General features: G+C 37.3%; 1 protein-coding gene and 1 long non-coding RNA gene across 8 annotated transcripts in view; one reads left to right on the plus strand and one right to left on the minus strand.

Moving 5' to 3' along the window:
- The window catches only part of NAALADL2 (N-acetylated alpha-linked acidic dipeptidase like 2), a 421863-nt gene that overhangs the window by 52170 nt on the left and 343472 nt on the right, over window positions 1–26221 (minus strand). For 6 of the 7 annotated variants that reach the window (XM_048314549.1, XM_048314548.1, XM_048314546.1 and 3 more), the window contains 2 exons: window positions 24603–24749; window positions 10871–10966 (listed from right to left, as the gene is read on the minus strand). In XM_048314549.1, coding sequence (XP_048170506.1) covers window positions 10871–10966; window positions 24603–24749 — 243 coding nt within the window. Of the gene's footprint in view, window positions 1–9393; window positions 9519–10870; window positions 10967–24602; window positions 24750–26221 lie in introns of those variants that run through there. The other variant, XM_048314552.1, reaches the window with a different exon arrangement.
- On the plus strand, window positions 3848–14073 carry LOC125330843. The gene is made up of 3 exons (XR_007205722.1): window positions 3848–3955; window positions 12752–12890; window positions 13020–14073. It is a non-coding gene; the product is annotated as an uncharacterized LOC125330843 (long non-coding RNA).

Below are 26221 nucleotides of genomic sequence, written 5' to 3' on the forward strand. Positions count from 1 at the left end.
TCCCAACAGGTCTGGCATTCACAAAGCAGAACAAAACAACACATTTTATTCTGAAGTATAAAGAGTTGGATCTGCAGCTGCTGCCTCTCAGTTTGTACCTGAAAATCCGAGAGTGCATCTTCACTTCCAGGCTCAAACACTTCATGAGCAGCTAAGAAACCAGCCAGTATTTTTTATATGCACTCTTCATGTCGACCATTGGCTCCTATACTGGGTGAAGCCAGAGCAAACTTCAGTGAAGTACACGGAACCAGGACTATAATCAAATTTAGATTGGGCTCATCTGTTTTTGTCAGGTGCATTTCTCTAACAGAGGGCACTAATCAGTAGTTTTAAAAAGTGAAATCTGAATGATTAAGAAATGCTGGCACCTTGACAGATGCCACAATGTTATTAAAAATAGATTCCTCAAAATGGTGTCTCAAGGAAACATCTTAGAGAGGAAATAATAATTAAAAATAATTTACAAATTATACAAGCTACATAATCTTCACCTTTGTGTTCTAAAGCTCTTATTAAAATAAAAGGCAATAAACCCCTTAGAATCATGATCTATTGAAAAAAATAAGCTAATTTGAGAAGAAGCCAGTGAATTTTTGTTTGGTACAGTTTGCCACAGTGTACAACTGTCAGTACTCTTTTAATTAATAAAAAAATTAAAATTGCGTTATATTTAACATATCTTATAAAAATATAAAAAATATCACTGAGCAGATAATCTTTAGTCATCTTTTTCCACGTATGTTGATTTCATGAAGTTTGTGTGTATAGACAGCTCAAACAAACCAGTAGAAGAATGACTTTGTCAATTAAGTGCTTTGAATAAATTTTTAAAAAGCCAGTCAGATGCAAATGTATTGCTATTTACTTGGCCATTTAGGAATTAGAACTGTTTTGTCACAAGAAAGCAAATGTTCTCCATTCAGAGTTTCATTGTTCTAAAGAAGTAAGTCCACAAATGTGGATGGATCACCTCTGATTGTAGCAACATGGAGATTGTTTTATGGCTTACCTGTGATAATTTAAAACAGATTAAGCAGAACTTTGGCACTGTGTCAGAATATACATATGCAATATCCATGTACACCTCTTACTGATATATCTCAGCAACAAAATAAACAGGCTATTCTTCCATCTCAGGAAAGACCAGGACTCTCTGAGATTGAAGAATTATCACATAACTAAGAAAAAACTACTTTTTGATGAATGAGTCCTCATAGTAAGCATCATTCAGGACATACAGTTTTATTGGTAACCTGATTTTGAAGACATTTCTCTCTATTTCTACAGTCATATCACTTTCAGATGAGGAAAAGGCTGCAGCATACTAGAATATACTATTCCATCACCCCAGAACAATTTCTAACCCTTCTTCTCATCTACCCTTCTGAAATGTTGTCTTTCATTTATTGGCCACTGGATTCTTGTCATGAAACACTTTAGGTCCAAATGCAGCACTTTGTAATATTAGTTTAAATTTTGAACTAAAATTATTTCAGCAGATGATACAGATGCTGCACCTTTTAAAATCAGTATTATATGTGCATGGTTGGAATTAGGCTGCAATTTATGAAACTCCTAGCCATTAGTTTTACAAGAAGGTATTAAAATAAAAAATAGCTTCATAGCCAGCATACGATCTCTGCTTATGAAATAGAAATATCATTTCCACTGTAGGAAAGTATATCTTTTATATTGCTTGGTTTAATGGTTAGTTTGCTACAGACAAAACCCAGCCCCTGGCCCAAGGAACTGCTGGTGGGTGGGATGATCACTCCTGTTGGTTAATTAAATCTCATTAATGTTAACGCACAGGCTTGAATCTATTCTGTTGGACTCAAATGGAAAATGGGATCATACTTGGGCATGTGAGTCCTGAAGGCCAAACTGACCCTGGTTGGAGGAGTCTATTTGCCTCTGCCCCTCCTCGTTATCCAAGTGGGAATACTCTTCTCTAATTGTGCTTTTTAGTTATACCCAGTTGAACTGCCTGCATATCAATGTATTAGGAGAGAGAATAAAAGGAAATAAAGGACAAGGGCAGACTACAGTTTCATGCACAGGATTATGTTACAAAAACATCTTGAAGATTTTTATCACTGAGAATACATCAGGTTTGTCATACATAACCAGTTAAAAAACCATTCAGAATAAGAATTTCAAGTAAAGGTTATCTGCCACTGGGATCAGATTTTCACAGCACATCTGCAATGAAGGCATCAAAGAGCAGGGATTTGAAACAGGCCCAGCCACTCCTATTAGTGCCACACAATGTAAAATGCAAATAGAGAATTCCATGGCACTGCATACTGAAATCTGAAGTTTCAGCTGTTTGTTTTGGCTCCTGACCAGGATTTATGGGCTAAACTTAAATAAGGGCAGACATTAGTTTGTGCTTAACTTTTACTTTTAGGTTCCTTCAGGCCTTCCACCCCTCAGCTCAGGACATAATGCGTTGGTTCTTAGGAGCTTTTTCCCAGGACAAACATTTCTCATGCATTGTCTAGATGTTTAATTTTGGTTTTATCCTCCCCCTCTGGATGGCTACAATCCCAAGAAATGCTCAGCATCAAGAGCATTGTTTCAGAAGAGTTCAGCTATCACTTTGATGCTAAAACGGGTGTCCACATTTAAGGACAAGATTAAAACCACTATGGATTGGCCTTCTAAGGAAATCTGTCACTTTAAAATTCCTTAAGAGAATCTGAAGTCTTAAAAATTTGGTTTTGAATTCAGGACTGAGCTCATGAAGCAAACTTCAGTATCTGTAAACTTTAGGATCTGCAGTGTGATCGTAGCTATATCACAGAACAATATAAAGAAAAACATTCTAGAATACATTGTACAACTGTACACCAAAGGAAGTTATGAGTATGGTCTAAAAACTAAAATGAACAAAGAAACACACACTTTAGCAGCTGTATTTCCCCAGGTCTTTCTGCAAGTTGTTTGCAAAACCAGCTAATTAACTCTTAGTACAAAAGCACATACTGAAGTTCCACTGACTTTATCTCATATTCACTCAAATGTAAATTGGAATACACTAAATTAAAAAAAAAAAAAAAAAAAAAGGAAAAAATAAAAGAGCAGTTACTACATTATTGTTAGTAGAAACTTAATGTTTTAAGATGCATGCACTGGGGAAAGAACTGTCTGATTTGACATCTTTGTCAAAAGATCTGTAGACAGAGAAGAGCTCCTATAGAGAGCTGCTACAACAGACAAAGTACTTTTAGAGTACCCAAAGGAACCATCCCTCTACAACGTCGGCATCTTCTTTAAAGAAAAATTCATCTTCCTTGTAAAGCCACCGAATTCAGTACAGGTGTGCTGATAACAAATGCCTACAGTAGTACTGATGCTAAAGAATGGATTAGTAGAATTAGAGTCTGATAAATTCAGTAAGTTTGTGAAGAACAGGATAGTGGGAAACAGGGGGAATATTCAAATAACCCCAGGCCTATTCCTACCTCTTAGAGAAGCAAGCTTCAGATTAGTTTTTTTAGATTTGTTCAGATTTAAAGTTGTTGGATTTCAGTGGCTGAATACAAATCAAATTATTCTACGATTCTATAAATGTATGTGTATGTGTTGACTTTCCTTAAAAAACACATGCACAGGTCCAATTGTTTGACATCCCTCACAGCAAACTTATATTTTTGAAATAAAAGCAAAGGACATAAAATAGGTTTTTCTCATTACACAGTAAAAAGCCACTATTGGACAAACTGAAAACAATCATTTGACTTGTGCAATAATAAACAATGGCTTCTTTGTACAGTCATGATCATCAACAAGCAGACAAAACCTCCCCAAAAAAATAAGACCCCTGTCACAGACATCTTTCCTGAGAGCCTGTCACCAATGCAGATAGAGCTGCAGTCAGATTTCAATCAGAACAAGGCACTGCAAAGGAAGGAACTGCTGTGGAAAACATAACTTCTTTCCAAGGCAGGTAAGTCCCACTAGCACAGAAACTCTTGTGGCCTCAGTACAGAGAAAAAAAAAAGTTCAGTGGGTCACAGCCAGTAGCTGAAATTTCACCAAATCCCAAGTATTTGTCATATTCCACCTTTAGAAATCTAGCTGCAGCTTTGAAATATGCCCCAGTCTTTGTCTACAGTGTCAAACAAATCAGATTTTACAAGCTCATTCTGTATTCAGGTGAGGAAATGAAGTAGTTACTCAGTTGTTGTAAGTACCATTTTTGACTCATGGTATTTCATTTTCTCATATGTAAAATAGGGATTAAACAACATTTCCTCTCACTCCTACCTTCCTTCTTTTGCTAAGTCAGATTGCTGTAATTTGCAGTAAAAAAGTGTCTTCCATAAGATGTACAAACAACATCAATCTTGGCTTTCTATCCTAAGATTTAGGATGATACATTATGTATCAACTTATGTGTTTATCCTGTGGTTTGATTGGATCAGATGGAGCTGACATATTTGCTTCCTTCACTTAAATTCCAACTCCAGTTTGAAAAATGATGCGATTATATTTTTCTTCCTTTTCACTGACAGTTGGCAGACAAATCTTGGGAGCAACAAAGTACAATTTAGGTCTAAAAGAGGACTTCAGGAACTAATAGCTCCAAAGAGCAATCTGGTTAAGAAACACTGACAGAAGCCAATGATAACTTTTTTAAAGAACATGCAGTCTTACTGCAATATCAAAACTATTTAAGGAATGTAGAAATAATTTTCTCTTTTCAGTCAGAGAACTGAACAGGTAAGAATGTACACAGACAATCCACGGGGATGGTTTCTACACAAGCCATGCTACTAATGGCAGCTATACTTTGATTTATACCTTTATATTTTATATTTTTTGTTTATTTATACTTTGATTTGGTTGTCAGAGTTCTCTAAGCTGAAAGCATTATATTCCAGTGACTCAAAACAAACAACAACAAAAAAAAGAAGCCCAGAAACAATCTTGTAATACTGACATCTTCCCACAACCTTAAGAATATATGTCACAGGAGGAAATGTAATTAGTTCTGACCTGTAATAATTCTTCCAGTTTGAAGTAAGCATATTAGCATATCAGCAGAAAAGGTATGGAAAATTTCAGAGGATAGGGGAATAGAGCTGGTTTTTAATACCTGACTGAACCAAGTGAAGCTGTGTTGGATGGTGCAGCTGGTTCATCAAATTTTTACCAGGGGTCTGCAATTTCAGCTTATTTTTATTACCTAGTCTTTATCCATCAGAGTTCAAGTATAAAGTGCAAGAGTCCTTGAGGCTACTTGCTTTTAGAAACAAAGAACTACTGAAAAATTCCAAGCATATCTCCCCTAACTAGGCTGGAGCACATAGAGAATATGCTGTCTGGCCAAACACAGTATGACTGTCTGTCAGAAAACCTCATGTCTTTAGCAGCAAAGTCACCTCTCTCACATCTAATGCTGAGAAAATCCCCAGACAGCTTTTTTTTCCTTTGAATGTTGTTACTTCCCTGTTCACCACAATGCACAGAGCATCCCCAAAGTTACTGTGCCAGGTTATATCACCAGATTTGCTCTTGTTTTTATTGCTGCTGACACTAGCCACAGAATAAAATACATGGTGGTAGAAGGGAGTTTTCAGCAGGTTTGTATTTACCCTCTGCTTGAACTGGATTATATGTTCTTTCATGCACAAAGGCTAAAGGTAAAACAAAAATTCTCACTTGTGTGCTTAAAAGAATATGTGCTAAATCAAACCATTCCTGTGAAATTTGGGTGCCTGTGCTGCTCTGCAGAAAAACACAGACAAGTCTGGGTTTGTGTGTATTCAGAGTGTCACCACAGACAGTAGAGTTGTGCTTTGAGCATCTCAAATACCATCAAACCATAAATACCAGTAAGATTCTCAGAGCCAGTGTATGAGATGCTGGTCAGGAAAAAAAAAGCAAATAATTTAATTTAGGGCGTGATTATAGCAACTGGCACATCACACTGCACCTATGCTGCTACCTCACCTTGGGGCAGAGGAGAGCTCTGAACAAACCATGAACTGCTGCTGTGGGAGGGCAAAGAAAAAAATTAAGAGATGCCCCAAGTCACAGTGCAATTTCTTAGCCCAAAAAACCCATGCAGGTGTTTTCATGTGTGACAGAGCACACACATGGTACCCCAGACATTTCTGGTATATTCACAACAAGGTCAAACTCCACATCTAAAAATTCAGTATCAACAGTAGGCTGTCTAAAATATGGATATTGATCAGGCCCCAGCTTGGTCCTCACTTCATACACTGAGACCTGTAGCTTCTGCTATGTTAACCTCATTTGGCACTTCTGTCACCTACCCCAGTCCATATTCCTGTTTGTTGGCTGGAGGCTTGAATAATTTGTTTTGAAAGAACAAGATCATAACATAATTCACCTTCAAAAAGACATGAGAGTTCTGTTGGTCTGTGCAGAACTTGTGCCTTTGATGAAGAGACAGAGATGATGAGAAAGTCTGCCACATGCCACTGAAGACAGGAATTTTAAAAATTGCATCTAACAGAATACATCACTGAACAAAGCTAACTGGAGAAATTACCTGTGAAAATTGACACTCCGAAGTGTCACATTTTCATGATGGAAATCAGAGCATACAGGAAGAATTTCCAGATAGCACTCCACACAGTGATGTGGGGGAAGGCTGCCATACATCTGCCTGGGTCTTGCAAGGACAAAAGGTTTTCTAGGCTTGGCTTGGATATGAGATATTTTCAGGTGCATCAGACTTCTGTTTGCTCAGTATTTCAGATGAGTTCTGCATGTATCATACAAACTCTTTAACACTTTAGGTGCTGTAGCTCTGACTGATGCAATTTTGTGTCTCTGCTGCTCAGAAATCAAAAAATTCTGCCAAATCCTCTGTCTCTACACAGTGGAAACTTCTAAATGAAAACACAAGATACCTCAATGGAACGTACAGATGTACAGATGCCTCGATGCAAAGGTCATTGGCAACACCACAGAGCTTTATCAAGAAGGATCTGAATCCCAAAAGGGCACAATGAAGTAGGAACAACACAGGAATGTGAATGTACACTGTTGAAATACCTACACTGGGAATAACACACTGTTAGAAATGTCTCTGGTAAAACTCTGCCACACAGAAGTTCTATTGACAGTACTATTCTAGTGATTCAAAATATGCAAAACCCCCAAAAGTCTTTGGAATTGTAAGAGTTTGAGACCTTGCATTATCTTGGCGTGCTCAAAAAACCCCAAACCAAACAAACAAAAAAAACCCCACCAAAAATACCCAAAACAAAACAAACCAAACAAAAAAAAACACAAAAAAACCCTCCACACACAAACAAAAAAAACACTAAAAAAAACAAACACAAAAACCCAAGCTCATTGGCAGACACTGTGCAGAAAGATCAAAATACTTGGCAGAGGTAGAATGCACCAAACCACAGATTTTCATTTTCAGAGAGATTACAGAGAAAGAAACCACCAAAGTTATGGACATCACTGCATTGCCAAGATGAATGAGTGTTCCCTACATTAGAGAACTAATGGGACTAAAAACGGGTAAATGGGAAGATATATCCCTTCCAGGCTGCAAAGGAACAGAACAGTATGATCCTGTTAGAGAATGCCTCAAGTCAACATTCTTGTGCTGCACCTTATCTGTGGTCAAAATGTGAATTTCATTTACCAACAGTCCACCAGCCTCTTTATTCCATTTGCATACCTTTCATTCTATTTGCTTTAGGAAGAGAATCTGCCTGTCATCTTCTTGGAAGTGTTTATATTTTTAAAAAATGGAAATATCACAGTATGTTACACAAAACCCCCTTATTTCCTCTAGAAATGGAAACACTCCTCCCTCTTGCTGTTACGTTTAATGCTTAGAAGTTAATTGCATTAGAGTAGTTCTACTTTATGCAATTCCATACTTGGGAGTGTAGAATAATCAGGTTCACTAAGAATTTTCTCAAGAGTTATCTGTCAGCACCCATAACTCATCATAAAACCGGTTATGTCACTTCTGGTGTGGCTTTCATGACTTTGGTGCCTGCCAGAGTAACAATCAACATGAGATTATTCCATGGCTAATCCTGGGGTAAGTGGCTCCAGTGGCATCCCCTGTTAGGGGTCTGCATGATCCCAGTCTTATGAGGATACTCTGGTGAGCACACAGCAGACACAAAATTATTTTCAAACTGGTTAATCACTGAATTAACTGGTTACCATGAAACACTGTGCTGAGTAACACTGATGAAATTTATTAAAAATAGCACATACTTTTCTGAGTGTGCACTCCATAACAAGGAAGGAGTTTTATCTGACTTCTGGTCAAATGGGAAAATCCCTTCTCTGCCACCTATTCTCCATTTTAATACTTGGTATAATATATACAGATAAATTACAAGGTCTGCAAATCTCACTTAAGATACCACCAAGTTTTGTACTGCAAGACACTACTGTAATGAATACCTCATTTTTCACCACTAGGAAGCTTATATATTTCCCTTTCTTGGAATGCTTCAGATCAGCCTGGTTCTCACAATAATCCACCCTAAATCCATCTTTTCAGTGCCAAGATCATAATATGAATTGTTCTGACAAATTAGATCTTCTAAGCACTCAGATTACAGATCTATCTATTTAACAGCTGCATATTTCTCACTCTTTTTTTTTTTTTTTTTCCACATTCAGCAATCTCCTCCGTTTCAAAGTGTTCATGAACTTAAGGCAACCACTGATGCCAGAGAGCACACGGCACAATTAGCTGATTATTCATTCTTACACCAAACCTATTGTAAAAAACTATGTTGAAATTTTTACATCCTTACTTAGTATCAAGCCATACACACGGAAAATACCTAAAAATCCCTAAAATCCTATTTCCCTAATGGAGATGAAGGGCTTCAAATCAATACAAGCATTTCCACCAGCTTGAGTGGCCATACAAGCAAAGCAGACTCGGAGTGATATGCAGTGAAAAATAAGAATAAAAAGTTATAGTTTCTAATATTTTCATAAACCATTTCTGATGGAAAAAAAGCCAATTAAAATTATCAAATGTTGATAATACTTACTGTATTTGAATATTTAATTTCTCTTAGCATAAAAAACCAGCTTTGTGTGAAAAGTCTTTTGAATTTAAAAGCTAAAATTTCTGAAGCAGGTATGACACCGGCTTTAATTGCAATTGCAAAGGGGTGATAAACAGGTCTTTGCCAGGTAACCACTGAGGAGTATAAACTTCTAGCTGAGGACTGGAAATTCTAACTACAAGATAATTTGTTGCTAGTTTTAGGGGTTTTTTCCCTTTTTTAGGTTTGTTTTTTTTTTTTTTCCCAAAAATGAGTAATTTATTATAAAACTAGAGATTCATAATCTTGTGAAGAAATAACTTGGTCCCATCTACCACAATGAAAAAATGGACATTTCAGACTAAGGAACAGCATTAAGGTTGCTTAGTTAACTAATTAAATTATAGCATTTCCCTTAAATGCTGAGGATGTCACTCCACTGCTGCATATACTATTCATCTTTATAAAAGCTTCCTGGGCTCCAGTCTGAAAAGAAAAATGGAAATACAGTCACATCTTAGTGCAATCTCCATCAAGTTTTATCAAAGAAAATTGTAATGCTCAATGACCCTATTTAAAATAATACATAATTATTTAAACAGAATCAAAATACTTCAAGTCAAGTATCAAAGAAATTTTTCTGCGTTGGTCAACATTATAGAGCAAATACTAAATTTCAGATTATCCAGATTACACATGATTACACTACTTAGTAAATCACAAAGTAACTATGCAGTAAATAATCATGTAACTATTTCCTGCAGACTCTGGAAAGATATTTGATGAATCTTTTCAGCCACTTTGCCATCAAGGATGGTTTAAAAACATCAATTCCACTAAAAGGGCTTCAGAGAAGACTCTTGTCTGGTGCTTGTTTCTTAACTGTCACATTCTGACAGGCTTTAAAATCATGTCTAGGATTCTGTGCTTTTTTTTTCTTTTAATAACCAAGCAAACATAATGATTAAAAACAAACAAACAAACAAACATAAACACCACCACAACCCCAAGATCATTCACTGTCTATTTTGCCAAAGACACTGAGCCACCTACATGTTAAATCTACACGTGGCTGATCTTTTGAGAATTTACTTTTGTTGTTACCAGAAGATGATTCAACAGCAGCTGCTTTTGCAAAAGAAGCAGCTTTGAATAAAGAAAGAAATCTGTGAGACTTACATCACTGGTTTGTAAGAAATTGTAAGAAGTGTACAAACCCATTAAGCTGGGCTCATTTGCAGTCACGTCCCTTTGCAGAAACATTGCTGAGTTGACAGAAGCAGCAGCACTTTGGAGCAAGGAGTAATTTTGATTGCGTTAATAACTAACATGGAGGGAGTATTCTACTGGAGCATGAGAGGGGAGTCAGAACACATTGACTTTGGGAGCATCCCCTCTGTAGGGAACTCCCCAGAACCACGGGATGGGCTTCCCTTCCTGCCATGGGAACACACAGCCACAGCTCGGAATACCAAGAGCCTGCGTGTGAAGGTGCCCCAGAGAGTCCTTTCCACTGGAAAATGCACAGCAACAAAGTGCTACTTCCTGCCACCAACTGGGGCTCAGTGCCCTGTTCTCATGGCAGGAAGTTTAACGTGAAACATGCAAAATACAACTGAATCACACAAAAAGAAGCATCTGCACATGAAACTGCTTTGATCACACAAGTTGACCAGTGCAACAGTAAAGAATATTCCCAAGGTGGATCTCAGTGAAAAGAGCTCCACAGTTTCTAATGACATTCAAAGGACTGACAGGAAATTAAATAGGTTATATTTCAAAATTATTAGCAAATTCAAGAGGAAAGTATGTATAAATGAGATCTCCATTTCTCTTACCTTTGCAATGGTCTCGTGCAGGCTGAAGGAGGGATCCAGCTCTTCAGTTTTTGTTGCATGCACAGGAAAAAGAGCTTCGGAGAGAAAGCTGGAATTCTGTGAGAAAGAAGGAGCTTTTTAGGATTCCACATTGATTTCCTCATTCAATTAGTTATTGGATTTTGTTGATAGATTGAAAAACTCTTCAAATCTTTCTTAAGTTTTGAAGATTATGAAACTTATTTCACCGATCCACTGATTAACTGATTCCGAGTCCCTGAGAAATGCAAAAACCCCTTAAGTCTTACGACTTTATTCCTGGAATGGCAGTTGTCTTTGTAATTATGCTTCCCAAAGCAGCTAAAAATTTTGCCTCCAGGGAGAAAAAAAAATCCACACAGCTTTTATTCTGGGCTAAGCAATCAGACATTTTATTAACTACGTTATGATTTAAGTCTTCAGAAGAAATGTAACCACAATAATCAAATAATACTCTTTTATCTTCTGCAACCATCCTAGTTCTCTATCCAGTAATACCACCTATATAATGAGGGATTTTTGTCAATTCCCTAAAATGATATACTTTAGGTTGACCACTCTTTTAATACCAGACAATCTTTATATATTGTTTGTAGATGATGGTCATCTCTCCTTGTACTGCAAGGAATCAAGACATTATTTGCATATTTACTGTCTCAAGGAAACCAATGCCAAGGAGTGGACTGGAAAAAAAGGCAAAGCAATACGAAACAAACCTCCAAGCCTCAAAGGTGCCCAGATGCCTAAAACAGGAATTACATTACACTGCCGGCAAGTTTGCTTGTTAGATTTTTCTATTAATTGATGCCTTCATGATCAATATTCTATCAGTATTTTCATTCATTTCTAGGAGATTATTTCTGGTAGCAAACTCCCACCACTTTCTTTAAAAAAATAAATATATAATTAGCACTGCATCACACAAATTTTTTGTGTTCAGTGATGCATCTGTGTGTTGCATAACTTGTCACAGAAGCATCACAAAAATAAATGAAGCCATTTTTTCTTTCAGAATTTTTTTTTTTTTTAGATCTCAGGGAGAAGATGCACGAAGTCATTTATTACAAAGATGAAATACATACTTCTGTATTAACTCATAACTATTCATCTTTGTTTCAAGCTGCACACCAGTTTACAGAGCTGTGTCATTTGACTGGGGGGCTGCTGAGGAACGCCCTCATTCTGCTGCGGTGGTGCTAAGGCTGTTCATCATCAGTCACATAATTGCAATCAATAACTTAGAGACAGTTACATTATTTATATTTACTCTTGAGTATCTTACTGAGATGCAGTGGAGGGAATGACTACCAAATGAGATTTGCTACAGAAATCAGACTGCTGCTCCATCTCGACAAATATCCTTTTTTTGGAATCTAAAGCTTGGTGGATCAGCTGCCTGGAAAGCAGGGAGACACTGCTCACTGGGTTTTCCTCCCACTCCACTCTAGACTCCAGCTTGCCAGGTAAACCAGCAGCCTCTGCTGCCTGAGCCTCTGCCTTTGGAAGAACTCAACACAAATAGGCAACGATCAGCAAATAAATCAAAACACATTTGGACATAACAAGTGGTTTTGCTCAAGAAGGAATCAAGACCCTCCTTGCTAAAAGGATTGCTTGAAAAGGATTGCTGTTTAGCTTTCTGGCATCTGAAATAATCTTGCTCTGCACTTCTAAAAGGAAATGTTTGAAACAGTTGTGGTTGCCTTTTTTTTTTCTTTTTTTTTCCATAAAAGGCTCCTCCATAAAGAACTGCTGGAAAGGCCAACTTTGTTTCTCTTGCTTTTTGTTGTTTTTCAAGCAGTATGCTCACCAGAGAAAGCTGCATGAACTTTCTAACTAACAGAAGTCCATTCTTTATCCCAGGGAGCACACGGCAGAGAGATGAGTCCCAGTGATGTTCCAAGAGCACCTCTCAGCATTTAACAGGAAGAGCAACACCTTCCAAGAGCTAGAAACAGAATCACACTTCTCACTGTTTCTTTCACCAAGCTCACAATAACAAGTGAGTCTTGTATTTTGGTATTCTTGAACAGCAATTTGCTAAGCAAATTTCTAGTAAACGCACACCAAGAAAACGACCTGCTAATCAAAACCATTAAAACCAATTGTATTATTCCTTTATGCTTTTCAGCCACAGTAGGAGCTACAGCTGCAGCTGCTGTCTTCATCCTCTCCCACATTCACCTCCTAAACACAAATCATCCTCCTCTGCCCCAGCCAGGCATTAGGATCACCCCCACCTTGTACAAAGGGCAGAGTCTTCCATGCATTGTGAATGCTCTGGAGATGGTATCAAATTATGGAAAAATCTTTTCAAGGCCAGACCACTGTGAGACATCCTAAAATTTAGGAGACCAAACTTCCAGTCATGCTTTGAAAATTTTCTCCTTTGCTTTTCATTGTGTTCTGTTAATTTTCCTTTCAGTTCATAGCTATCCAAATGGATTAAGAACATTTGCTCTTCTGAGATGAAGTTACATTTTCATCATACAAACTTTACAATCCAAAAAGGATCACCCTAATAATCCTTGAATTCCCTCTATAAACTCATCAGAAGAGAAATGAACAAGCATAACATGTATTTGGAAGTGAGTTTCCAAACCCTCCCTTTGTCTCATCTTCCTTTTGGAATGACCAGTTAACCTGGTCTTTTCAATACTCATTTAATGAAGCATTCTGTGTGATTAGAATGACATTGATGTTCCACTTTTCAAATAATGGGTCACTTCTGATTAAACTTCGACTGAACATTCAACTTTCAATCTTAAAACAAATTGTCTCCTTTTCTTTTTAATTTGAACCCAATTTCCTGCTGCCCTTGGGTCTTGTGACAGTAATTAATTGATATATGAATCAATTAAATGGAGATCGAAAATGCAGGTGAAAATCTCTCAAAACCCCAAATCTGGCTTACTCTTGCTTATTTATGATGGACACTTGCACTAAAATTCACTTCTGATTTACTACACTCATTTTTCTAACTTAACTTATCCTTCCCCAACTAATTAAGTGAACAAAATGTTTCACCTTCTAAAGGTACTAAATTTGCCATCCCTTGTGTACTCTCTTATAACATGCCTTCAATTTATATGCCAACTTTCAACCACTGCATTTTAAATCACGAATAAAATCCCACAGCACTTCTGGTGATTTAATGTAAAACAGAATAAAGACCAAGACATGCTTTAGAGATTTATTTTGCTGTCATTAAATAAAAAAAAAAAAGTTTAAAAAATATCAAACTTTACCACACATTGTCTTAGAACTGCAATTATTTCTGTGAATACCTGCGAATTTTTTTTACTAGGCCAGGACAATGCTGAATCCTCAAGACTATTTTTCTGGACTATTACTTGAGAACAGTAAAATTACCAGTTAGAGAAATTGTCAAATTATGCACTCAAATTATGTAAGTAATAATTCCTTAATATGCTCTCATTCCACACCGGAATAGATTTTTCTTGCCTGATGAATGTTCCCCTGCTTTTACAAGAAGATATCCTTCTGTTCTTAACAGAATGAATCTTTTCAGCCACTTTGCCATCAAGGATGGTTTAAAAACATCTGTTCTTAACCTGGTGAATAACACACAAGTATCTCCATTTTTTGGTTTTTGGGTTTTTTGGGGTTTTTTGTGCTGTTGAGGGGGGTGTGGCTTTTTTGTTGTTTGTTTGTTTTGAAAGTAACAGTTAATGGAGGTTTCTCCACTCAGCAATAATGCTCCATCTGCAAAAACGATCTTTAGACTAAAGTTCTTCATCCAGTTTGACTTCACCCTTGTTAACATTTGTCTGAATTGTCCATCCTCAGGGCAGCATTGCCCTTCAGCACTTCACCATATTCATGGCACCAATTTTATACTGCACAGAAGTAAGACAAAAAGAAGGCACCAGGAAAGGTACAAACAGAGAGGAAGCAGTGAGAGCAGAAATCCTTCTGAAATTTGTACAGGTAGGCAAGAGGTATAAATGTGCTAATCTTACACTGCTGAAGGCTGCAAGGCAAACACACAAAAGAAGGATGGAAGCCAAGAGAAAAATGTTTATTTTCTTCACACAGACAGTGAAAAGAAAGAGTTGTTTCACCTCACCTAAGCTAAAAATCCACCTCTTCCCCATTTTCCGTTTTTTTTTTTTTTTTTTTTTTAACCTCCTGGCAGGGTGATTGAACCAGAGGTTTGACTGTAAGAAGGATCAAAAAGAGAGTAATGGAAAAGGTATCTCATAGACTAAAATATGGCTTATCATCATCTATCTGGATTACTTTTACTTTGGGAGGGTCCTGCAGACTAAAGCAGAGTTACTGAAAAAGTGGTTTATGTAGAATAGAACAGACTGAAGCCAAAGTATGGTTCTCTAAAGTGTGGGTTAAATTGAATTGATGAAATAATACCAGGCATTAAAGTATTGCATATAGGATTTCTCACCAATAAAGGCCCATAGGGTTGCAAATATATTGCAGAAGTGTTCCTGCCTCTCCATCTCACTAGCAAGCTGACTTTACCCTTTCTAGAAAATGCACCAGATATCTAATTAAACATGACCTCCCAAATCCACAAAGGATTATAAAGTGATGTGAAAGATCGTTTCACTGATGCAAAAGACATAAAATAGATGGTTTTTTTAATAAAGCAAAGCTTTGCAATTGCCACAGCCTAACACGTGTCTACAAAGTGAGAATGCCCCTACTCTGGAAAATGGGCTTGTCAGAAGGAGTTTCTGGCAAGAGTCTTTTCTTTGGTATTTTTACCATTTCAGTTTATTGAAGAACTTTTAGAAAAGAAACAAAAGCACATCTATTTTCTGTTTGAATATTCTAGTAAAGATGCGCAGTGACCTTGCAATGCCACTCAATGCTGGACAAAATGAGCAAGGCCTGACAAACAAGACTGCACAGAATACAGGAGAGGCAGAATTGGATTCACTGCTGCACAAGTTGTTTTATTATTCAACTCAATTGCAGCCAGAAAAACCCCAGCCAACAGTCATAAGGAAAAGAATACAAGCACATTTCTCTCATCTCTTTTAATTTAATGTTTTCTTCCTTATGTTAGTAAGTGAATTGAAATAATCACTGTAAAGCTATAAATTCACAGACTGCAGCACAAAGAAAGCAACTTTTAAGATGTCAGGATACTTGCCTGGCTTTATTCCTCTGCAGTTTTCCCCTGGTGCTTTTTACACTGAAAGCATAATCAGCAGTTTAGGCAGGAGGAAGGGGCCCCAGTCAGAAATCTGGAACCTGACAGAGGATCTTCCCTAAGTTTCAGAATGTTAGAAACAGGAGGCTCAGCTCAGATTCACTACATCTGAGAGAAAACAGCTTTTCTTGGATGTGTTGTATGAAGGACACGAGAACATTTTGTAACATTTTATCATCAACTGTGAACATTCAAATCACACGGAAACATGAGGTTCCAGGAAGATCATCCTAACTGTCCTGGAAGTCATGAATCCCAGTGACAAGGTCTTTCACAATCACAAATATTATCAATCACAGTGCTTTTATTTCCTGATTCAATGCTTCCTATTTCCAGATTTTATTTTCAGTGCTCAAATAGATACTTATTACACTGAAAGAAAAGATCTGATGCTAGACACTGGACAGATGCTGTGTAGGTGGGAGGCTCACGACCTTGCAGTAGGAATGAAAATTGTCTTTTGCTAAGAATAATAATGTCTTCAAACAATATTTATTTATCAAAGCCTTAATAACCAGTTTTTTAATGGACAGAATAAGATATCTCAAATATTGCAAATTTTATCAGAGAGAATGCATCGTTGACTCAAACCACAGCTCTTTGATTGTCCAGTCATCTTGACTTTTTCCCCCCAAGTATTAAAAGACAAAACTGAGTGTCACACTACTAATATCTACTAACACAAAACAAGATTTGATACTTATTCCAGATATTCTACCAGAAGATTTTCAGTTGGTCAGTTGAATTTAGCCACTCAGAAGTACAGTGGTAAAACATTACCATGAATGCAACAGGCTATTAAATTCTCCAGGGAGAACAGATAATTCAGTGACATCTGTCCTTACATAATACGGATTTTCAGTAACTAGATGCTTCAAAGAGAAGCAATTAATTCGTGTCTAAACAAATTTTTCACATTTTCCAATATCCCATTGATCCTGTTAATTCCCAGGCTTTCTTCCCTTGACTTCCAACAATCCTCAGTCAATTCCAAGACACTGAGGAGCCTCTGAGAGAATCTGCAAGGACAGAGCTTACAGAAACATGTACTCATGCAGTGTGAATGAATGCTAAAGAAGCTGTGTGATTTTGATACTATAAGGCAAGTTTACATAAAGAAATTTTCCCTTCTGGATGCACTGTGTGATGTTTGGTACATCAAAGCACTAGGATTTGTGAGGCCAGACAGATTTTTTTGGAGCAGAGTAATGTATCCAAACTGATGAGGACGTCATCAGTTTCACTAGCATTAGTGCAATAACAAAGATGCTCTTCCATGAAATTAGGTAGCTAAATATTCATATTATTCAATAAAACAACTCAAGCAATCAATTGAACATCAAACGCATTTTGTCTTGTAAAACACCAAGTCATTAACCTTAACAATTTCACCATGCTCTCACTACCAAATTCAACTCAATTAGCGCCCAAATGAACAGATGGACTAATGGATTAATGAATTATTGGTGAGTACTACACTAACCCCTGACTGAACTGAGAAATTAAAAAACACTAATTTATGCTAGAGACAGAGAAAACACATTGGTCAGGAAAAAATCAGTATGAATGAAGAAAAGCACAGCTATTATAAAGACAGCATAGACCCTAAGTCAGAAAGGCAGCTGTGGTTTGGACTTCACAGGTAGTCCCAAGGCAACCTGCTGAGGACTCCTGGAACTATTCCTTCTTACACGCTGGCAGTTCACTGCTTTTACAAGCACAAATGAAACCTCTCTCTTCACCCTGACACAACTGACTCCCACTGCTACACCTTGTTTCCCATGAAGTTCTACTACACAGTTAATAAACTCTCTCAGCAGCAAGTGCAACAGCATCAAACTCTCCAGAGGCAGTTCGGAAAAGGGAATCCTGGATTCCCAAGCAACTGTCCTGAGGCTGATACACGTTTGCTCCTTTGCTAAGACTTTCTGGTATACTAAGCACAATGGTACTTTGATTATTTCATACAGGCATGAAACATCTCCAGTAACTCCCCATGGGCAACTACCAGCTGTGTTATTTCCTGAAAAAATTTAACATGTACCAGAGAGAAAAGAGAAGTAAAACAGGGAATGAGGGGAGCCATGCAGAGCTTTATTTTCAGAGGGAAAAGCTATCAAATTGCAGATCATCATAGAAACACACTGCTATTATGCAAATTCCCTACTAGCATAGATGCAAAAGGAGAAACGCGGCTTCTGTCTGGGGTAAGAATCTCCCTGGAATTACAGACTCAGACAACCAGTGCTAAATCTTTTCCAAGGACATTCACACGAATGCCACAGGCCCCGAAGTTCTCTGCTGAGCAGCTATGGCTGAATTAAGCACATCGTGTCTTTGCATACAATATGCCCTGATCCCTCTAAGAAAATGATGCTGTGATGCTTCTAATGGAATTTCCTGGTAAGTATACTTGGCTCTGATAAATTAATTGGTATTGGGTAACACTTAATCAAGGAGGACATTAATAACATAAAATAAACAGCAGAACATTTACCAGAAGGGCCTGGTCAGCTGTAGATAATCCAAGCAGTCAGTCAGAAATCTCAGGACTATGTACATGGCCATACTAACTCTTTCCTGGCTGGAAAGGACACACCAGAAGTAAAGGAGAAAATGACCTGGATATGGAGTAACAACAAGATTAATGCTGTGATGCAAGAAAGTGAGATAACTGCACTAAGAATATGGAGATCCAGAACTTCAGAACATGAAAGTGGATTGACTTGAAGCACTGAACTGTTTGACCAGTGATTACATTACTGATACAAACCCAGCAGCTCTCAATAAAGAATACTGCAGGTCAGACTACTCAGGTTTGCTTTCTCTGTGCACACACAGGTACGAGGTTGTACCTGTGGAGTTGAAACTACTCCACAGACTTCGCTCCCTTCCCCAAAGCCACGTTGATTATATATACAGATGCATTTAAAATAAAATGTGTTTGGGGTTCAAATACAGTTTCCCATTCACTTTAGAACAGATACAGGGCAGATACACTGAAAGACACTCCAAGCTGCCTAAGCCCTCCCTCTACAACAACATAAGCACATCAAAGAGACAAAAGCAGCTTGCTACACGAGAGTTATTTTTTTGTAAACTAGACCCTAAGTCCTCTCCATCAAGGACAGTTCCTCTGTTTCTTTTCTCGCAACAAAGAAATCTTGGAAAGCTTTTAATTTCTTTTGAGAGAAGTGCCTGATGTGTCAGTCTAAGAATGTAAATATTGAAATCAAGAAACTGCAGTAAGTTTGCCCACAGAGTGATAAAAACGAATAAAAGAGGTCAGGATGGGGTGGGAAGGAGGATGTAGAGGCTGATGGTAAGAACAACTGAGAAGCCACATTCACTGAAGAGTTAAGATTTAGTGCCCTCTGTTTTACACTAGTGTGGGTGAAAATCACTTTTAAGGGCCCTAATGAAAGTTGAAAGTTACCTTCAGAAAGTTATGCATATTTCAACAGAAATAAAAATCATTATGCATTCTCTCTAAAGAGGATACAATCTCAAACTGTCAAAATTCTAAACTCTTCTACATATATTACATACAAATGCCTTCTATAAAGAAACCTCTTTTCATTTTTCTTCTAAATTAGCTTAGTGGTCCATGGTATTACACTGCCTTGGTCTAGCCTGTGAATAATGTGACAGGTAATTTTTATACTCCTTGCCTGAACTTAAGTTTGAGTGAAGATACGGAAAACAACTTTTATGATCTAGGTGTGAAAGTAAATGTTCTGTGAGTCCTGCATACCCAAACGTGGACACCTGCTACAAAATGTTTCATGATGATTATGTGTCCATCAATAAATAACAAAAAAAAAAGTTGGTTTTGCTTTTTAATAATGTGCATGTGCAGCAATTTTTTTTCCCAAGCAAAATGATAATGCTAATGTTGATGCAACCTATCACATTATCACAAAGGGGATTTAAGATTCTGTCTTATCAGACAGGAATCATTCTATAATAGGATGCACTGAGAAGGATGAATAATATGCAGATAACATAGGAAGTCATCCAACTATAATTTAAAAAACCAGATTCCTCATGAAACTGTTCACGGCAATGACACAGAAATGGATGGTAACAGTCAATTGATTTCCATCTTGAAAAAAACTCAAAATACACCTGTACCAGCTGAAGTTTGAAGTTTGATGGAGCTCAAAATGCTGAACAGCTCGATGATGTTTGAGTTACAATGCTGAAGAAATAATCAAATCTCTGACTGAAACCATGGAAAAACCCAATTTATATTTTCTCTACCCAAACATTAGGCAGCCACAGCAAGGCTCTTTTTCTCAGTCTCTGGTTACTTGTGCTCCAGGACTTCAGCAGCTACACTATAAACTGTGCTATGAAAGATGTAATCAAAATAAATTGACTTGTAACTAGGGGGTTGGTGTTTTTCCCTTCAGGGAAGAAGCCCAGTACTACACAGATCTTTTAAAAGCTACTTTTCTCTGTCCTCTTTCATGAAAGAAAAAAGGCCATCTGAATGGTGAATCCAGCAGAGCAAACTATTCTTTAAGGTGCTCCATCAAGAAGAAAATTATACACAGAAAATTAAACTGAATTAAACATAAAAAATTACAGAGATGATGCTCATACAAAAAGAAAAACAAGGCAAAGCTTAAAGAAAAAGAGGAGAGAAGTAAGAGAAAGAGATGGAGGGTAAAAGAGGAGTTATGGATCAACTTCTGCCATACTGAGTCTGTCCAACAGATAAAACTATATAAATCTATAGCTACAGACAGGAAACAACACAAAGATTTCCAGGCCATGCTGGTTTTATATAATAAATGCAGTGTAAAAATGAAAGGAAGGATTTATGCCAAACACTTCAAGACCTGGATTCATGTTTCTTTTCCATTCATGTCTCCACTGTAAGAAATTTCATAGGAGTTAGCAAGCGAGCCTTCACTGTGACTAAAAGCATTTTCTGTTGCTACAGCTGCAGATCTGAATAATGAACCTTTTATTGTTGCAAAGGTTAAGTTTCAAAGATCATACACCACCATATCTAGTGTTTTCAGAGTTACTCTTAATTTACAGTCAGGTAACCAAGAGCTGAGTTTCAGTCACATAAATAACATTATTTTGTTTACAAAGTCAAAACACCACAGGTGAGGAATTTATATGTAAGACACTAAGCAGAGTTGTGATGAACAGATACTTCAGTCTGTTATATGCATGTATTGTCTATAATTATGGAGGACATGTATGTGTTATACCTGTTACACCATTTTTTGTGTTTGAAAATACATTGTTCTACAAACAGGACTAATATTTTCAAGAGCACAGAAACAGTCCACACATGGGGACAAAAAAGAGAATTTAATCACCTGCTCCATGTTGTTTTTTCTGACATACCAATGCTCATACAATCATGTAATTTGACTGACATCCAGCTTTTATACAGTACAGAGAGTGACTAAGGCAAGTCTTTGATTTAACAGCTCTCTTAGTTTATGCTACTCTTCCTTGGTGCTGTAAAGATAACTGAGTATGTTTCCAATACTATTCTCTGCTGTGGTGAGGACTAATAGACTAATCATGGCTTTCAGTAGCAGAGAAACTCTGATTTGAAATCAACATTTAGGTCTCTCTCTGGAGACTCTATACAGTGACCTGGATACACACTAATCATTATCTCAAATAGTGTTAACTCCTCCTGAAAGCAAAATAATCAGCAGGTATTAGGAAAATCTGATCAGCTTGTCTCCTAACACATTACAAATCAGAATGTGACCCTTCTATGACGGCAAAGCCAGTGCACCAGAGGTAAAGAGGAGAGGAAGGCTTTCTTCAGCAACTGCAAGAGAAACCTTAGAAATTGGACCAGTATTACGGTTTTTTAACCACTAGAGAAACTCTTCCAAGTTTACTTACTTTAAGACTAAAATGCTGCATATTTCCTGCCAGTGAATAAATGAGCTGCATTTCACCCAGTGCATTTTTACAGCAGTGGCTGAAGTCTCAGAACGCATTTTACTGGCTCACAGACCTGACCACGGGCATTTGCCAGGCAGATTTAACCTCCCCGAGGCTGTGGTTCACTGTATTACGTAATTCCAAGCCAGACAGTTTTACTTACTCTTCTGGCCTGAATGTTTCCTCTTACAACTTTTATTTCCTTGTATTTACTCCTCAGGTTCCTGTCAATGAAAAGCTTTTATGACCTTCTCTCTGTGGACTGGCATTGCACCGACTGTGTAAGAAATGCATTTCTAAAGCTGACCTGGAGCTGTGGCTCTGTAGGCAGAATACAAGCACAGGTCCTGGTCTTTTTAACTCTAAACCAGGGATTTTTTCAGCTGTGGAATAGCATCGGTTTTACCTGACACTGCATGCAAGCTGACAGGTGGATAAAATAAACAACTAATGTATATTCCAAAGGAAGAGTGATTCCTGAGTAGGTCACAGCAGTGAAACAGAGAGAAGAGGAAACCGACCTGGCAAAATGATAGCCTACAAATCATGTCAGAACAGTCCATTTCTGAAACTTGTTTTCCCAAATCTTGTTTTGCAATGAAGCTGACAAAGCTGAGGCATAGTTTAAAAAGCTGGATCGAAGCAAACAAGGAAAAATCTCTCCCTGCAAACCAGCAGATTTTTATCAGCCCCTAACCTGCCGAACAGAAATTCCTACAGTGTTTATTAATATGGCTGCAAACACACAGTAATTTATCTGCCTTATAATATCTGTCAGTAAACAGAATCTATAATAAACAATGGCAATAAACAGTAAAGGATAAACAGATTGCTTGTCTGATAGAACATAGGAGAGACAATGAGCCTTTCTTCTGAAGGACTGTTAACAACCCATACAATAAATAACAAAGATACAGCAAATAATCCAAATTTAATCATTCTGTGTAACTTCAGTTTCAGGGAAAAATTCCACCCTCTTGCCAAGAGAAATTTACACATTTTGCCAAGCAGATTTATTTCTCACATAAAACAGATCTCAGGGGGCCAAGGTCTCCTACAGTCTGAGAAGTGCAGTATGTCTACTTAAAGACTGCAGATTACACTTACCAAGTTTATTCCTAGGAAATGATTTTTCAAGAAGGACAAAAGCTGAATTTTTAACAAAGAACCAAATTTACAGTGTCATGTTTAAGCAAATATGGAAATATTTTCTATTATGATTTTAATTACATCGATGAGTCATTCTGAGAGACAAAAATGCACATTTACAAGGTTAACTGAACACGAAGAATAACTTTGGATTGAAGTAGACAATAGCCAAGGGAACCTTCAGTGTTCATATTGTAAATATTGCCGGGAAATACTTACTATTTTGAGATACTGAACTTTGCAGAGTCTATCTCATGCTCCATAGATTGTATATACACAGATCTTGAATGAAAACTATGTGGAATAGCTGCTAAGTGACAACAAAAATTCCTCTGGACCACAAGCCTGTCAGAACCACTGCACTCACACATCTTCTGCCTTCAGATTTTCCTTACAGCATTCTGCCTTGTGTTTAATCTGAAATAGAAAACTTTGCCTAATAGGTGCCATGATGTTTAGAAACAGAAGTCTCCTTATTTATATAAATTCTTGACTTAATCTATTTTAATCTACACAACAACGCGACAGCAATGCTCAGTATTTGGCACATCTCTGCTTTGTTTTGCATATGTGAAAGAGAAGCATATTAGCATGCAGTGTCAGGAAACATTCCAGCTCAATCCAGCCTCAGCTTTGTTCCTCAACTTGGAAAGAAGTGTACACAGGAGATGAGCAGAGTGAAGCGAATAAAGAAGATAATTGAGAAGAATATGAAGTCAGTGCATCATTTCGTTTACATGAAAACTTGCAGCTCTTCTCATGCCTGTTGTATCTTGAAATAACTAATATTGCCAGGCTTCCTGATCCTCAGATGACCAACAGGGGGTAAGTTTGAGTTGTCCAGCTGCAAATAACCTAGAGCAGTTAAGGTGGAGGAAGGACAAACTCTCCTAACAATTTATTTGTGTCCAATTCCAACCTGAACTCCAAACAGCATAAAATGCTTCTTCCTTCCACTTACCTTGCAGAGGCTGATGGACTGAAAAAGAACGTGGTGTCTGGAACACTCCAATCAAGCATACAGATCTTTACCACCAATGTTATACTAGAGAATCACATTTTTCTCGTGGTATGCAAATGGATATAGAATTCATTTTGAAGATTGTCACATCCTACTGTGCAGTAAAAAAATACACATCAATACCTGTTTCCTCTATGTTGAAAACAGTCGGAAAAGTTGGGTTAGACAACATGTAGCCTATAAAACTATCAGCAATATTAACACTTTTAACATAACATCCTCCAATTTTTATCTGTTTCTTTGAATACCATATCCCTACAAAACCAGTCACTTTGAAGCTCTGTGGTAACCCTCTGAAGACCTAAAAAATGTACTTAGAGGAGATAAATTTCCACTACAACAGGATACAGCCTGAGAAAACATAATTCTATCTTTCTGCTATTTTCAGTTTTTCCATTTCTAGTCATAGCTACCTCTGATGCTTTGATGTCCTCATAGGAAAACTGCGTGGCAGGTACTCCGAGATGGTTGATGAAATAATCCGAATCTCCCTGTATCTGCACAGAACTCACATTGGATCCTGGACATCTAGTCTTTTCCACACAGTTGAAGCCCTGGCTCTGAAAAAACAAACACAAATCGAACTTCTACTTAATTATTTGCAGTCAGACTCTTAAAGACTTAAAGCAATATCTCATTTAAACAGCATTCTTTGGGTTGAAGCATCTTGAACGTAGCAGAGAATGAAGTTTTGCTGCAACATGACTGAGTCTTTCAGAGGACAAAAAAAGTCGTATTTAATTTAGATGGCAGGAAAGGCAAGAGAAGAATCAAGGCACATGGAATGTCCCATGCAGGCCAGGAGATTAGAAGGCATCATGGTACCATTGGGAAGATTTTGAGATCTTTAATGGCTACTAAGGAATCAATTTTTTATTCAGTTAATAGCATGCTCTGCCACAACAAAAAGCTGCATGAGATTATCATATTTAATCTATGATTTGTCTGTGAAATGCTGGCAATGTAAAGAATTCCCCACAACTGCAAAGTAGGGCTTAAGAGAAAAACAGAATGCAAAGGCTAAAAGATACACAATACAAATTTTCTGTGTAAGTTGCTGAAAACAATTCTAGTCAGTGAAATCTTTGTATTTCATTCACGTAAGTATTTAATGGTGAAATCTTAGCAACAGAACTGTAATAAATACAGAAACTGGAAATCAAGCCCAGACTGAGTGCTACATACTTGTGTAGCTTTTAAATCTATCAGGTAATTAAACACTTAATAAACAGTAGGCAAAAAGGCTTTCAACATCTATTATAGCAAATAAGATACTTAGGTTTCTTTTCAGGAATATTAGGAAGTTGAAGTACTGGAGACTATTTGCATTCAGCTAACAGTTTACATAGTATAACTTCCTCACCTCTACTTACAGAATTACAGGCTTTCTAAAAGAATAGCTTAAGATTGGTTCTACTTTAACACAAAAATACAGCAAATTCTGTATATTAAAGTCTCCGAGGTTATCAGGAAGATGTTAGACAGAGACAAACCTTGGTATCTTCCCAATTCAAAATTAGCATAATTATTGCTTAACAGTTCATTTCAGTGCTATGAAGAATGCAATTGCATATTACACAGTTTAAATAAAGGCTGCAGAGTCTTGCAGAAAATTATTTTAAAATACCTTCAAGAAATAGCTTCCATTTCATAAGTAATTTTGAAAGGTGGTTGTATTACTCCTTTTTTTAGTCTGTTAAGCATTTCTGCTCCTGCCATTCTTACATACATTCACAGTTGTTTAAGGTCTGTCCAAAAAGTTCTAACAGAAATAGCAGAAGAGCAAACAACAAAGTCATTGGAAAAGATGCTTTTAATAACCACACTTGCATCTCCTACAGTCTCTCCCACTCGAACCCACTGCATAGCACACATCCACACAAAAAGCCATGTTTATGATTTTATGCATATATCTGTGTACAAGATCCACTGCTCCTTCCAGGAATTATAAGGCATTTAAGGATCACCCAGTGCTCTACACTGCAGCAGAGATCAGACTCTCCTCATTTCATACTGCCCACCACCACAGCTG

Source organism: Corvus hawaiiensis, chromosome 10 (assembly GCF_020740725.1).
Source record: "Corvus hawaiiensis isolate bCorHaw1 chromosome 10, bCorHaw1.pri.cur, whole genome shotgun sequence".
In the NCBI taxonomy this organism is placed as follows: domain Eukaryota; kingdom Metazoa; phylum Chordata; class Aves; order Passeriformes; family Corvidae; genus Corvus; species Corvus hawaiiensis.